A 15,081-nucleotide genomic window follows, 5' to 3' on the forward strand; every position below is an offset into this window, starting at 1 on the left:
ACTGTGGATTTTTTATAAGAAAATGATAAAATTGAATTTATTTAATTCAATTTAGTTGAAATCTCTTTAAGGAATCTTTGAAGCGTCTACTTGTTTAGAGATATTTGAAGAGGTTTCTGCTGAATAAAGAATTAAAGAGGATGTAATCTGAGCTTGGATTTTCATGTCAAATAAGGATTTACAGTTGTCATTCCCAAAGCTTAGTTTATGTTATTGATCCCATGATCTATAAATTGTAAACTATAAAAAGTAATTTCCTCACTTGAAAATTCAGAACAGTTTACAAATCAAGACTTACCTATATATAAATTTGGGAACTAAAAGTGTCTTAGGAGGATTTTATCCCAGACCATCCCTGTTCCTAGTATGAGGTTATTAAAAGCTAAAAATACAGTTTAGAGTTTGGATTTCAGTGCCTAGTAAATATACTTTTGTTTTTGTCTCCTTAAACAGTCAGCAATGTATTAATAATCCTGCTTTGACTTTATTAAAGCATTTATATAAACTTTTTAAAAGGGAAAACTAGTTTCAGTTAAATACCATTAAATAGTTCCTCACTCTGGTGGAATGTTAAAGTCCATAAAGTATTGTGCCTACAGTCATGGTCATATCCACAAATGACTTTGTAATTGGTTAAAACATATTTTCATTAAGCTTAGATGTAATCTTACACACTGATCTTTGAGTTAAAATGTTAGACTTGTAGACTTGAATTTTCTTTTAAGGAGACAGTCAAAGGCCTGAGTTAAAACTGTTCAGTTTGTGCCTTCATGAGGGATGGTTGAGTCCATAGGAGAAAATCTAAGTCCTGAGGAACATTTATTTAGTGGATAAAGGAGAAAACCCAGCAGCAAAGGAGGAAGAAACAGCAGTTAGGGTAACGATGAACTGTGGAAAAGTGTTTTGTAGAAATGAAAGGGTTAGAAGTCAGATGGCCTGAAAGACAGATGAAAGGACGCTCTGGACTGATTGCTGCTGATCTAAATCAGGGGTGTGATTAAACTTCTAGCAGATGTCTGTGAGTCCTAAACAATAAACTCTTCTTTTGTTATTAGTGGCTACAGAAAATGCTGCATAATTTTTTCATTGTTTTAGATTTTCGTTCATGCAAATAATGCGTTTTGGTCAAACCTATCAACTTATCTCCTGTCTCCTCTACCACTTTTCTTGTCCGACTTCATGTACCCCGTTTTATTTTTAAATCCTAACAGGTCCACTTAGTGCTACCAGTGTGTGCATGAGGGTAGGGCTCTCTAAAGAAGCATGGCTGTCTTCTCAGAGACTACATGCCAGAGGAAACTGACTCTCCTCCTCTAGCAACCTTTAGTTGCCAAGAACTCTTCTGCTGGGTTGGAGCTTCGTGCCATTTCCCCCATCCATGCTGGGGTTTTGTCTGGCTTGATCTTTCACAGATGTTGTTGCATGAAGTCACAACCACGGTGTGTTCATATGTGCAGTGCCTCTTTGATGAGAAAACACAGTAGTCATTTACTGCTTCTGGCTGTTCCTCAGTTATCCCTGAGCCCTGAGGGGAGGGTGTGAATAGATGTCCATTTAGGGCTGGGCACTCCACAGTTACTTCTCTCTGAACCTAGACTAGTTGTGGGTCACAGGAATTTAACATATATTTGAAAAAGAAAACTAATGATTAAAGACTCAAAAAAAAAATGAAAGAATAATGTAAGATCTGGCATTACAGTTTTGATATAATATCTGAAGCACAGGGGTTGCTGCTGAATGGAATTGCTAGCTAAGATTTTATGAAGGGTACTAGACTCACCTGGACTTAAAGGAAGGACCTAACTTAGGCGAGGAAAAGGAAGGTTCCCGCGAAGGAGAGAGTGAGCAGTGAGAGGCCATCTCAGAGACTGTAGGTACTTTAGAAGGCCTTCCTGAAAAAGATTTCTCCATAGACATTGTTTTAAATATATACATTGAGTACTTCTTTAAAAATTCTGTGTGGTATATGTGTGATTATGTATTTGTATAATTATTGGTTTCTTTTAAGCCATACTAAGACTGTTGTAGGGTTGGCCTGGTTTCCTGTTAAGATAAACAAAGGAGTATTACTATCTAGGAGCACTCTGGGGCCAGTGAAACCTAGCCAATATGTAGCAGCTTAATGCGTTATCATTCTCTCACTTATAGAGTAGTATTTAGTATCTCTTAATTAGAAAAAATAACAGACATATTTAATTCAGACTGTTTGGAAAACTCAGAAAACCCAGGGGACATAAATCATCTAACCCAATGAATTGTTCTTTATAATGTATCAAGTGACATTTCTTTCTCTATAAACAATTCTTTATTAAATTTACTCAGCTTAAATTTTTCCAAAGAAGCTTGCAATCTCAGTGTTCTTGGTATTCATGTTTAATGATGACTCAGAAGCATTGGGAACTCCTACACAATAAACTGGTTCAAGATTGTGATTTTTCTCATAATTGTTAGTGTTAATAGCAAGTATATAGAAGGCAAAGTTCATGTATAAGGCACAGATAGTTCATGTTTGTTGAAAAGTAAAATAAGCAAAAAACATTTCCCACATTTTTAAGGAGGGAGCATTGTGGTGATATTTTGTTTATGATCTAACAAATAAAGCTTGCCTGAAGCATTAAAGTTGTACTTTTGTGGTTATTCTATCAGAAGACTTTCAGTCCAGTATATTTGGATATTTGTACTGTTTTTTATTATTCTCATTTTGGCTTGATTTCTTTCAACTTTTCTAAGATGTAAAAATATGTGCTACTTTGCACACTTTTGTTTTTGCACTAATACTTAGGTTGAATTGCATGAGACAGAAATACATATGTGAACTGTTTAAGGTTGAGGATAGATGCTCAGAAATTTAATTTTTATTATTTATTTTTATGTGTATGTGTGTGCTTCTGTGGGTTTTTGTGTATCATGTGCATGCAGGAACCCACAGAGGCCACAAGAGTTCATCAGATCCCCTGGAATTGAAGCTACAGATGGTTGTGAGCCACTTGTAGGTGCTGGGAACCAAATTCGTGTCCTCTGCAAGGGGCTGTCACTCTAGTCCTCAACACCTTTAAAAAAAAAGAATCCATTTTTGTTTTATGTGTATGGGAGTTTTTCTGTATGTATGCATATGTACCACGTGTTTGCCTGTTTCCCTCAGAGGCCAGAAGAGGGTGTTTGGAACTTCTGGAACTGGAATTGCAGGCTGGGAACTGAACCCAGGCCCTCTGCAAGAGGCTTAAATGCTCTTAAGTGTTATGCCATCACTCCAACCCTGGAACTCAGCAATTTTATATGACAATATAACTGGTAGAGAAAATATATCTAGTACCTTTTCTAAGTTCTGATTTATTCTTCTTAGTTTTATAGTTTTAAAAATAAAGATAACCACCAAGCTAGCAGATACCCCGCTTACCAAATGATTGTGGAGTGAAAAGCAGTTGCAGCTGTGCTTCTTCACTTGACTTGCATGTATACATATGCATTGTACATGTATGAGTATGTGTGTTCCATGCGTGTGTGCATGTAGAGGCCAGAGATTGATGTTGGTGTCTTCCTTGGATACTCCTCATTCACTGGGGCAGCAGCTGTCCCCAGGCTTGCATATTCTGCTAGAATACCAACCACTTTGCCCTGTCTCCCAGGCACTGGGATTGTAGGTGGCCTGATAAGCCTGCCCAGCTTTTCCAAAGGTGCTGGCGAGCTGAACATTGGTTCTCATGCTTGCTCAGCAAAGCCCTTTCTGCACTGAGCCATCTCTCCATGCTTCTGTAATTATAGTTTTCATAAAATATTGTTGAATAGAAAATATTCACAGTGACTCTCCGTAGTCAAGAAGTACAGGACACTTAGGAGTCTCTAGCTTTCAAGAGAATTCTAGATTGAATAGTGAAACCCCCATTTCCAATGTGTGTCAAGTACCTCCTTGTTTGCTGTAGGTGCTTAGTAATCCACTGCTTGGTTTTAGTAAACGAGACAATTAGATATAGACCAGTAATCAAAGTCCTCTCATGGAAAATAGATTGTGGTAAAATCTATTAAAATAGATTTCAGAGAACAACTCATTCTCTCTTTGGTACTTTTAGTGAAGCATGGATCTGAAGATTTTCACTGATTCTTCAGAAACACACTCTGCTGTCTCTTTGCGACTACAATATAGGAAGCATAGTTGTGAGAATATACTTTAGGAGCTTCTTGTTTATCTTAGGAAAATAATAACACCCTAAAGTCTTTAAAATTATTTTTAAAATTCCTAAAACAAGAGCTTCAAATTACTTCTTGCCTTCCAGCACCCAGCTTCCTCCCTGTGCCATCTGCTACCAACAGTTCAGGTCTTCCTGACACGCTTTGGTGTTTGTACCACTTGAGTGTGCTGTATGAACACCTATTCCACTTGCTTTTCCCCAGAGTAAAATGGAAAACAGGCATTTTATCCCCGCTTCTACAATGTATCCTGGATGTGGGCAGAAATATTCTGATTAATTAAACTTATCTATCTCTTATGTTATCTCTATATATTTTCGTGTACTAACAACATTCACAATAGCCAAACTCAGAAGCAACTGATTTATTATTAACTGCAATGGCAGTTTATCAGTTTACAGTCTGAGATACATCTGGCATCATAGACATTGCTTATTTGCTTGGGGCATTCCCACCTGATAGATGAATTACTCAAGAGGCTAAATTATAGATAAGACGACTGATTGTTGTGCAAAGAGTTGGAGTGAAAGCAGAGGTGTCCTAACAGGATATTTCTATCGCACACTGCAGTAACTCTATGATTTGCCCTGGGGCTCTTTATGTCTTAACAGCTGGCATTAGTCATCGTAGCACTGAGGAACCTTGTGAGGAAAACGTGAAACATATTTCCTAGGTCTGCACTGTGCACTGCCCACAACTCCATTTGGCATATCTGATCATGGCAGAGGGCAGCTTACCATATTTCTTTATGTGAGAAAAATGTTGACTAGTATTTAAGGAGCTGCCAAATCTGCTTGATCGTGACATAGAAAAACCTTGGCCTCCTCAACAGCTCATTTACAGGCACTGTGTGCAGCTAAGGCTCTGTGACTAATATAGAGAAAAGCAATGTATGACTAGTTTTATGTCCACTTGACACAAGCTGGAGCCATCAGAGACGAGGAAGCCTCAACTGAGAAAATGCCTCCATAAGATCCAGCTGTAGGTGGTAGGGCATTTTCTTCATTAGTGATTGATGGGGAAGGCCTAGCCCATTATGAGTGGGGCCATCCCTAGGCTAGTGGTCCTGGTTTCTTTACGAAAGCAGGCTGAGCAAGCCATGAGGAGTAAACCCAGAAGGTATCATTCCTCTATAGCTACTGCCCCAGCTCCTGTCTCTAGGTCCCTTGCCTGCTTCAGTACTGGTTCTGACTCTTTGATGACTAATTGTGATGTGAAAGCCTAAGCAGAATAAGCCCTTTCTTCCCCAAGTTTCTTTGATCATGGTGTTTCATCACAGCAGTAGTAACCCTAACTAAGACAGGTGATCACCCCAGTGTTACCAGACATTGCTGATCAGTATTCCAAGTCACCCCTAGTTAAAAACCATTCACTTAGACTGAGAAAAACCAAAACACATGAAGTATTGCATAGAGGTTAACTGAAAAATAGAAATTGAGGATACGACTGAGTATGCTTCTTTGGTAGTACAGGGGTATAGATCTATTAACAGTGGGCCTGTCTTGTCTCTGCTTTCCCACTAATTATAAGATCTTTAGTTGGTGGCTTTACTCATCTGGTTTGGAGTTAGTGAATTAGCCATATTGTATTCTTCTTCTTTTTTTTTTGTTTGGTTTTTTTTTTGTTGTTGTTGTTGTTGTTGTTGTTTTGTTTTTTCGAGACAGGGTTTCTCTGTATTGTTTTGGAGCCTGTCCTGGAACTTGCTCGGTAGACCAGGCTTGGTCTCGAACTCACAGAGATCCACCTGCCTCTGCCTCCCGAGTGCTGGGATTAAAGGCGTGCGCCACCATTGCCCGGCTATTGTATTCTTCTTAAGTTGCATGATTGTTCTGAACAGGAGATACAGTTGCATTTATCATTCTTTATGATAGGTACAAAGGTTTCAGAACATTCTTACACCTTGCCATGGAGAAGAACCTTAGAATGCTTTTTCTTCTTGTCCTACTAAGTCACACCAGGGCTCTCTCCATCTTGGAGGACTAAAATGTGACCATTTTGGTGAGACAGGCAAACGTGTGAGTGACAGTTTCGTTTGGGATAGAATATCTTTTCCCTGAGTTGCAGACTTTTTTTTTTTTAAACCTACCTTTAGTTGTATCCTGTACCACATCCAGGATTTTCGTTGGTACTAGTATTTGTAAAATTGATTCTCCTCAATAAGCTCTTGTAAAATGCACCAATTAGCTTATTAATTAATTTGTAACTTCATATTTTCAAAAACTGATATTAGGCATGGCTTTAGTCACAGGATACCTAGAGATCAAAAATGGTGGGTACACCTTGATTTTAATAGGTACCCAAACCTCCTTTCATTAGGAGGCTTAAACTCAATCTTTAAGGGAAAAAATAGATTTTTCAGTTCTCCACCTATATAATATATAGTATTGTCTCTTTTCCTACCTGAGGAAATGAAGCTTCAGAAAGGAAACTCCATTGGTGTCACACACCTAGCCCATTAAACACTAGACACCCCTGAGTTTAGACTGTAGACTTCTCTCATTCGGTTAAATTTTAAAGAGCAGGGTCTTGAGGTAGACCGATTATCAGTTTTCTGAGCAACCACCATACTGGTTTCCACAGTGGCTGTAGACCTGTGCACTCCCACCTTACTCCACATACTCTCTAGCGTGAGCTGTCATCAGGGCTTTTGATTTTAGCCACTCTGATAGGTATCTCAGTATCATTTTGATTTGAATTTCTCTAATGGCTAACGATGTTGAGAAATTCCTTAAATGGGTTTCGGCTATTTGAGTTTCATCTGTTGAGAATTCTCTCTTTAGATCTTTACCTCCCCCCTTTTTTAAGGACTGAGGCTTTTATTTTGTATGTAGAACTGCTGGGGTGAGGGGTCTTGCCCGTGGCCACCCTAGAGATTACACTGGTCTCCAGACGCTAGCTTACAAGTGAGGTGACAGAAACAACAACTCCAGATAGTTACAAAACTGGGGTCTCCAGCAGGGCTCCAGGTGTCTAAGGAATTGGTGGCATGGTAGGGACAAACACTGGGCTGGCCTTGAGCCGCCATGATGACATTGGGGACAGGGTCTAAGCAGCAGGTGTTTCCAGGGATCTCTACCCACTTTACTTGGCCAAGGGGTTTCTGAAGCATCTGCCAGCAAACTTGGCCTTGCTGCCCAGCTCTTCCTCGATTCTGAGAATCTGATTGTACTTGCCAGACGTTCATATCGGCAAGGGGCACCAGTCTTGATCTGCCCAGTGCAGAGCCCCACCACCAGGTCGGCAATGAAGGTATCCTCGGTCTCCCCAGAGCGATGGGACACCATGACACCCCAGCCATTGGACTGGGCCAGCTTACACGCCTGCAGAGACTCGGTCACAGAGCCAATCTAGGTGACTTTGAACAAGAGGCAGTTGCAGGACTTCTCACTGACATCCTTGGAAATCTCTTAGGGTTGGTGACTGTGAGGTCATCCCCAACGACCTGGATGCCGGCACTGGCTGTGAACTTCTGCCAGGCCTCCCAGTCGTCCTGGTCAAAAGGGTCCTCGATGGACACCACTGGATACTCCCAGATGAAGGACAGGTCAGCCGGATGGTCGGGTATGATGTACCTGCTAGAGTCATCAGGAGACTTGAAGTCCAGGTCATACTTGCCAGACCTGAAGAACTCAGAGGCAGCCACGTTCATGCTGATGACAACCTGGTCTGTGTAGCCGGCCTTCCCAATTGCGTTCTTCAGCAGCTCCAGAGCTTCTTTGTTCTCCAAGATGTTGGGTGCAAATCCACCCTCATCACCCACATTGGTGGCATCCTTCCCATATTTCTCCTTGATGACGTTCTTCAGGTTGTGGTAAACCTCTGCCCCAATGCGCATGGCTTCCCGGAAACTGGACGCCCCCACGGGAAGGATCATGAACTCCTGTATGGCCAGCTTGTTGCCAGCGTGGGAACCACCATTGATCACCTTGAAAGCGGAGACAAGAAGGATGACTTCAGGGTTGCCAGCCAAGTCAGCCAAGTGACGTACAGGGGAACCCCCTTTTCTGCAACACCAGCTTTGCAGACAGCCAGGGACACTCCCAGGATGGCATTTGCACCAAATTTAGAATTATTCTCAGTGCCGTCCATCTCAATTGTCAGTTTGTTGATCTTATCTTCTCTTGCTCCACAACGTTCAGTTTCTTGCTACCAGAGCAGGTGTGATAATTTTATTGATGTGCTCAACAGCCTTTTTTTTTTTTTTTTTTTTTGGTTTTTATGAGACAGGGTTTCTCTGTATTGTTTTTGAGGCTGTCGGTCCAGCCTGGCCTCGAACTCACAGAGATCCGCCTGCCTCTGCCTCCCGAGTGCTGGGATTAAAGGCGTGCACCACCACCACCCAGCTGCTCAACAGCCTTTGAGACACCCTTCCTCATGTAATGCGCCTTGTCATTGTCACGGAGTTCTAGGGCCTCGTAGATGCCAGTGGAGGCACCGCTGGGCACAGCAGCTTGGAAGAGACCTTTTGAGGTGTAGAGATCAACTTCAACAGTGGGGTTCCCACGGGAGTCAAAGATCTCTCAGGCATGGACCTTGAGAATAGACATGGCTTGTTTCTGGCAGTCGGGTGGCCATGCAGGTAAAGAACAGAGGTTTCTACAAACACCCTGGAGAGCGTTCAGCAGCTACGTGTGGGCGACCCGGCTCCAGAGATGATCTGATGTACCCCTTTTTTAAAAAGTTGGATTATTTGGTATTTTGATGTCTAGTTTTTGAGTTATTTATATATTTTGGAGATTGACCCTCTTACTGATGTGGGGTTGGTGAATATCTTTTCCCATTCTGTGAGCTGCCATTTTGTCTTGCTGACTGTGTACTTTGTCTTACAGAAGCTTCTCAGTTTCAGGAGGTCCCATTTATTGATTGTTGCTCTCAGTGTCTGTCCTACTGGTATCCTAAGATTATGTGTTCAATGCTACGTCCCACTTTCTCTTTTATCAGATTCAGTGTAACTAGATTTATGTTGAGGTCTTTGATCCACCTGGACTTGAATTTTGTGCATGGTGATCGGTGTGGATCTATCTGCATTCTTCTACATGTCAATATCCAGTCATGACAGCACCATTTGTTAAAGATGCTTTCCTTTTCCCATTGTACAGTTTTGGCTTGTGTTTAAATGTGGCCTTAATATTGTTGATGACTCCCTTTCTACTTTTTACAAGGGTATCTTTACTTGTATTTCTGTTGGTGACTTAAATTGTTAAAAACCAAGCTCCTGATGCTCCATAGTCTAAATTTTGCCTCTGACATTCCTTACCTCAGTAAAGCATATTGCTTATGCCAAGCATGCCACAGTCAGTCCTTCAGCAAATGCTTATGAATACTCTTACAGACATATCCAACCTTTTGATATTGAGAAATGATAGTATTGTCTACAGTCATGTTCAAGTACCACACAGTTGAGTTTTCAAAAATAGATAATGAAGAAATCCCATAATGTTTTAAGTAAGCTTACCAGTTGGTGTTGGGCCACATTCATAACTGCCCTTGTCAATGGGTAGCCCACAGGCTGTCAGTGAGTTGGTCAATGAGGTATCTTAAGACTGTTGATGACATTTTCCTCTAGTATGGCTGTTCTTGTTTAAGTCCTCATCTTGTCTTGTGGTGGCTGGAACTATTTTCCAATGGATTACATGCTTTTGCCCATCCCCTCCCTTACCATAGATTCCTGATAAAATGTAATGTCTTCTCAGTAACAGGCTCCAGTGTAAGCTGGCCCCTGACTTCCTCTGCACACTGTATCTCTGAGGACTGCCTCTTGTTCTCTCTCAGGTACATGGGCCAGCTTTTCCCGGTCATCCACAGCATAGTCAGAGTTTTTGTTCTGTTGTCCCTCTGCCTTAAATCCATTTCTCTAGGTACTTAATGTAGACTGTCACTTCCCTTTCTTTGGATCTATAGTCATGTGACATTTCTTCAAGAAGGCCTTTTGTTTATTGTTCATCAGGCTTAAAGCAGCCATCCTCCTAGAATCTCCATCTTGCTGTGCTTTTCCTCCATACATCTTAGCACTAACTGCTATTATATTTGAACTATTCATTATTATCTATATCTACATTCAAATGCAAGCCCCATGTGGATAGGGAAAACCAAGGCACTGTTTCTTTGTTCACTGATGTAGGTGGGGTACTCAGAACAGGGCCTGGCTCGTGTGATACCCTGAATGAATATATGTGGGATGGATGGCTGTGAGTAAGTGTGTGAAAGGCCTAATGGAGCGCTCAAATGCAAGTCACTGCTACCTTCTCTGTGTGCAGATCATGTGCTGTGTGTGCCCCTCCTCCTGCTCTCTGACACCCTGGGTTCTTAATCTCCTCCAGTATCAATTGCGTCTCACACCTACTCCTCCAGGTTTCATGTTTCTTCTCCATCTCCACAAAAACTGCCCTTTGGAATGAATTTTATAACATAGCATAGGTTCATATACTGTAGAGCAGCTTGTGTCAGGAGAGGAAAATTCTTTCGTGGTAATGATGTTGGTAACAGAACATACAGAGAAAGAAACATGAAGGGTGAACAAATTTAGTTCCATAGTTCTGAAGCTTGAAGGTAAATGCCCTTATGAAACCATTGCAAATTGGAAAAGTTTCAAAAGATTGTCCCTTTTCTGATTAGAATGTACCTGGAGTGCTGATGCCATGGCTCAGTGGGTAAAAGCACTTGCCACAAAAGCTTGTTGGCTCTAGTTTGCTTCTTGGAACCCTGAAAAAGAGAACCACCTCCCAAGAGTTGTCCTCTAATGTTCAAGCCTGCCCCCTGGAATGTGTGTCACAGGACATGTACATACACTCACATAGTATCCATACAACATTAATAAATAAAAGTTAAAATGTCATCATCTGGAGGCCAGTGTTTCATATACAATTCTGAGTCCAATATGGGTGCTGAGTTTTTATTTAAGACAAAGAATGTCTTCAGAGATAGCAAACGGTATGATGAGAACTGATAGGAATGGTTGGACAGCAGTAATCATTGCAAACGGTGTGCCAGGCATTATTACAAATTCTGTTAATAAAGTTACCTAACCCTCATCCTGTGAGGAAGATAGTATCGTGTCTTCTTTCAGATGAGAAAGTGAAGATACAGAGATGTTAAGTAACTCAGCGTCACACAACCAGCCACTGCTGATTTTAAGTCATGCTCTATGTGCTGTCGTCTTTGAATATATGCGGAGATGCAACTGAAGAAAAGTGAGGCTAATACTGAAGTTTTAGGAAAGCAGTTTTTAGTTTGAACCTCAACTTCTAGATCTACCCCTTAGTACGTTCCCAACCTATATCCGAACTGCATAATAGGCTTGATGCCACTTCTTTATGACACTCATGCCTCATCTATTAGCCTATTTGGCTCATTTTTCATCCATTAAATTTAGTTGTGGGCTTGTTAAATAAACCAAAGGATGTCCTACCCCATGTGTTTAAGGCAATTGGGGCTGTCCCAATTAGGGTAGCTATCAAGTGATGTCGTGACTGGCAGCACTCAGGTCTATGTTTCATGTGTTATGTTTTGTTTGGTTTTGTTTTTTAGAGGTAGGGTCAGGTAGCAAGTAGTTCAACCTGTCCTTCAACTAACTACACAGCCAAGTATGTCCTTGGACTTCTGATTCTACTGTTTCTACCTTGAACATGCTACGATTGTAAGAATGCACCACCATGCCCAGTTAGTTTATTCAGTTCTGGATACAGAACTCAGAACTTTGGGCTGGTGAGATGGCTAAGCCAGTAAAGGTTTCTCCTAAAGCCTGCAGTCTGTCTGTGGTTTCATGGTCCTGATGATGGAGGAAGGACACAACTCAGCCCTACAAGTACTTGTCTGGTCTCCACCTACATGCTGTGGCACATGCATGCAACTAGCATGTGAATGTACATATGCATACCAAAGCAAATAAAATAAATTTAAAATTTTTGAAGAACTCAAGACTTCCTGCATGCTAGGCAAGTACACTACCAACTGTGCTCTCTTCTCAGCCAAGCACATTATTGACAATTGCAGGGGTACCCATGTCATTGTGAGTGCGACTATCTGATATATTAATGAGCTAGTTCTGTGTTTTCTCCATGCATTTCCTGTGCCTAGCATTGAAGTTACAAATGTAAATGTAATCAAGCCAGTATCATGAGAAACCAGTCGTTAGTGACTAAGAGAAGTATGCTTAGGAAGTCAGCTATACATTTTTTTAAAGAAAAATACGTTGAAAAGGAAGTTTTAGTGCTGTTTTGAGCAAACTTGAAAGGGAAGAGCCAGCCAGACAAATTGAGCCTCATATCATGTCTTTCTGAATGTCTGAGAAGGGGAAATTTGGAGAGCGACAACCAGGTGCTATGAAATTTCCATAGAAATAGTGAATCATTTGCTATCAAGATATGTAATAAGGCTGGATTAATTCAGTAGAGATTAATTAATTTCTGAAGTATTTTGTAACTCTTGGAACAACTGTGCCTTCTTCTCTTTCCCAAACTCCTAAAGATGATTAATTTTCCCATCTCCCACTGTGGCTTTGCAGAGGCAAGGGCATGGAATAGAGCAGTCTATAACTCAGATACAAGCAAGGTTTCTGTTGCCTAAGACCGAGATTCTAGCAGTAGGGCAACTGTGGTGTCCCCCCCCCCCACACACACACCCAAGGACTCTGGTCCCTGGTGCTACTCATCTTTCACACATGTCCAAATTCGTTTTAACAGAATCATCATCACTAGCTAGGACATGATGCCTAGGTGGGCGGGGGATTCCCTGTGTGGTTTCAGTCATGGTTTTCTTTGAGTTTGGCTGGCATGCTCATGATTAGTTTACTAACAATTGGGTGTCTTTGAGTTTGGCTGGCATGCCCATGATTAGTTTACTAACAATTGGGTTTTTTCTTCTTATGGCATATGCTATTCCATGATTCATCAGCTTTGAGTCTGTTGCCTTGAAGGTGAAACAATTTCTTCCAATGTTGATATTTCAAAATCTCATAGATAACAAGCACACACATATGCAGAGTCCTTTCAGAAGTTTGGAACATTTGGAGATGAATGAATTACGCTGCTACAAATGGAAAGGAGTGCTGTAAAATTCTCACAGTTCTATCCAGCCGTCTTCAGTGAACAGCTGCTCGGCACTGACCCTGACAGGCCAGAGCTTCACTGCTTTTGGTTTTCCTTGTGAAACTATTGATGGTGTGCCCTACATATGACTTTACAACATTTAACAGTTTACCTTATTGCCTTGCTATGTATTTCTTTTAATTATTTTGGTTATAAAATCTTTATTTGGGCTGGGCTGTGGTGGTGCATGCCTTTAATCCCAGCACTCAGGAGGCAGAGGCAGGCAGATATCTGTGAATTCAAGGCCAGTCTGATCTACAGATCCAGTTTCAGGACATGTGACAAAGCTATGCAGAGAAACCCTGTCTTGAAAAACCTATAGATAGGTAGGTAGATAGATGACAGATAGATAGATAGATAGATAGATAGATAGATAGATAGATAGACTGACAGCTAAATAAATAAATAAATTGTTATTTCTGGAAGTGACTAGGGCTTAAGTTTCAAATTAGTTGTTTATATTGTAATCATGGCTGCGTTGTGGATTCAGTGAGCAGCAATGACTACCTAAACATCACAAAATAGTCTTTAAGTTTCTGATACAAAGTTTAACCTTTCAGTGTTTGAATACTACACGTTACAAACTCTGAGTACAAAACAAAGCCGCTGTTTCTGCATAGGCACTTGTTAAGCGTTAGAAGAATAGGTGTCTGATAGCAGGGACCACATTAAATGTCTGCTGACGACATTGCAGCGTTTACCTGCTGGTCTCATACTCAGAATGTTGATGACTTTCAGAGAAGAAAAACCGTGATTTCATGATTTCAATGCATGTGAAAATATCTATGTGGGTTGTATGATTGAAGAGATTTTTAAAAGGTTCTAATTTTCAGCATGTCTTCTTCTCTTCCCCTTACCTGGTTTCAGGTCCTCTTTGGTTCAGGTGTGCTGGTGTCCCTAAGCCTTTCCGGGCCTCAGCTGGAGAAAGTGGTGATTGACAGAAGCCTGGTGGGGAAGCTCATCTCAGACACCATCAGTGATGGTAATTACACCCCTGTGCAAATCAACTGCCTACATTAACAGTGGGGCAGGAGAAATACTTTGTCAACAGGTAGACTAATTATTACCACTGGGGACTTGCAGATACAACAGGTAATTACTTGTAATAGCATACTTACAACCCCTGGGACCAATAACAGGCTTCAACTTATATTTAATGTCTGTGCACTTTTCTTCTTAAGTGTCAGGCTCAGAGTCTAAGTGCTTTCCAATCTTTCCTTTACATTTTTAATATTATTTTAAAGTAAGCTTTTCTCATTCATTAAGAATAATTTCTCTGTTATTGATAATTCAAAAATTTCCCAATGAATTATGCATAAATAATACAAATATGCCAAGACAGGCCCTGGTGAAACACCCTGAGTGCTTTGCTTCCTATGTGAAGCAGAGTTGTTACTTGTTAATGAATACTAGATTCTGAATAATGTGTGTTATACTTTCTAAATAGCAAAAGCCAATGCCAGACGCACCAGGGAAGGCCAGATCTATTAAGGGACAGTACTGTGCATGGTTGGTATAAAGCACATTCAAAAGCTTTTAAGCCATTTATCGAGTAGGTAGATTACTAATATTTGTTGAGCTATAAAGAGTCCATTATATTTAATTCAAGAAAGGGACTGTAGAAGATATGGTTATTTTCATTCTAGTAGATAAGGAAAGTGAAGCTGAGCTACTCATGGTGATGGCTAAGGTTATGTAGTCAGGAAGTGACTGAGCTGAGATCTGAACATGAGTTCTGACCTATTTTCTTTCTGCTCTATTATTCTGACTCTGGATTTTAAGTTTCTGTTCCTTTATTTGGAGTAAAAAA

The 15,081-nt window shown here is 40.8% G+C and overlaps 1 protein-coding gene and 1 pseudogene across 5 annotated transcripts in view; one reads left to right on the plus strand and one right to left on the minus strand.

Annotated features, from left to right (window-relative positions):
- LOC101824868 (WD repeat containing planar cell polarity effector) overlaps positions 1 to 15,081 on the plus strand; it is a 258,189-nt gene that overhangs the window by 105,995 nt on the left and 137,113 nt on the right. For all 5 annotated transcript variants that reach the window (XR_002382790.2, XR_005871773.1, XM_013113608.3 and 2 more), the window contains exon 7: positions 14,139 to 14,253. Coding sequence is in view for 3 of the 5 variants with exons in the window: in XM_013113608.3 (XP_012969062.1) it covers positions 14,139 to 14,253 (115 nt within the window). In the remaining 2 variants the exon portion in view is untranslated. The remainder of the gene's footprint in view (positions 1 to 14,138; positions 14,254 to 15,081) is intronic.
- Positions 7,229 to 8,732, minus strand: LOC101833058 (annotated as a pseudogene).

The sequence above is a fragment of the Mesocricetus auratus genome, unplaced genomic scaffold (genome assembly GCF_017639785.1).
Source record: "Mesocricetus auratus isolate SY011 unplaced genomic scaffold, BCM_Maur_2.0 Super-Scaffold_100029, whole genome shotgun sequence".
NCBI classification, from domain to species: Eukaryota; Metazoa; Chordata; class Mammalia; order Rodentia; family Cricetidae; genus Mesocricetus; species Mesocricetus auratus.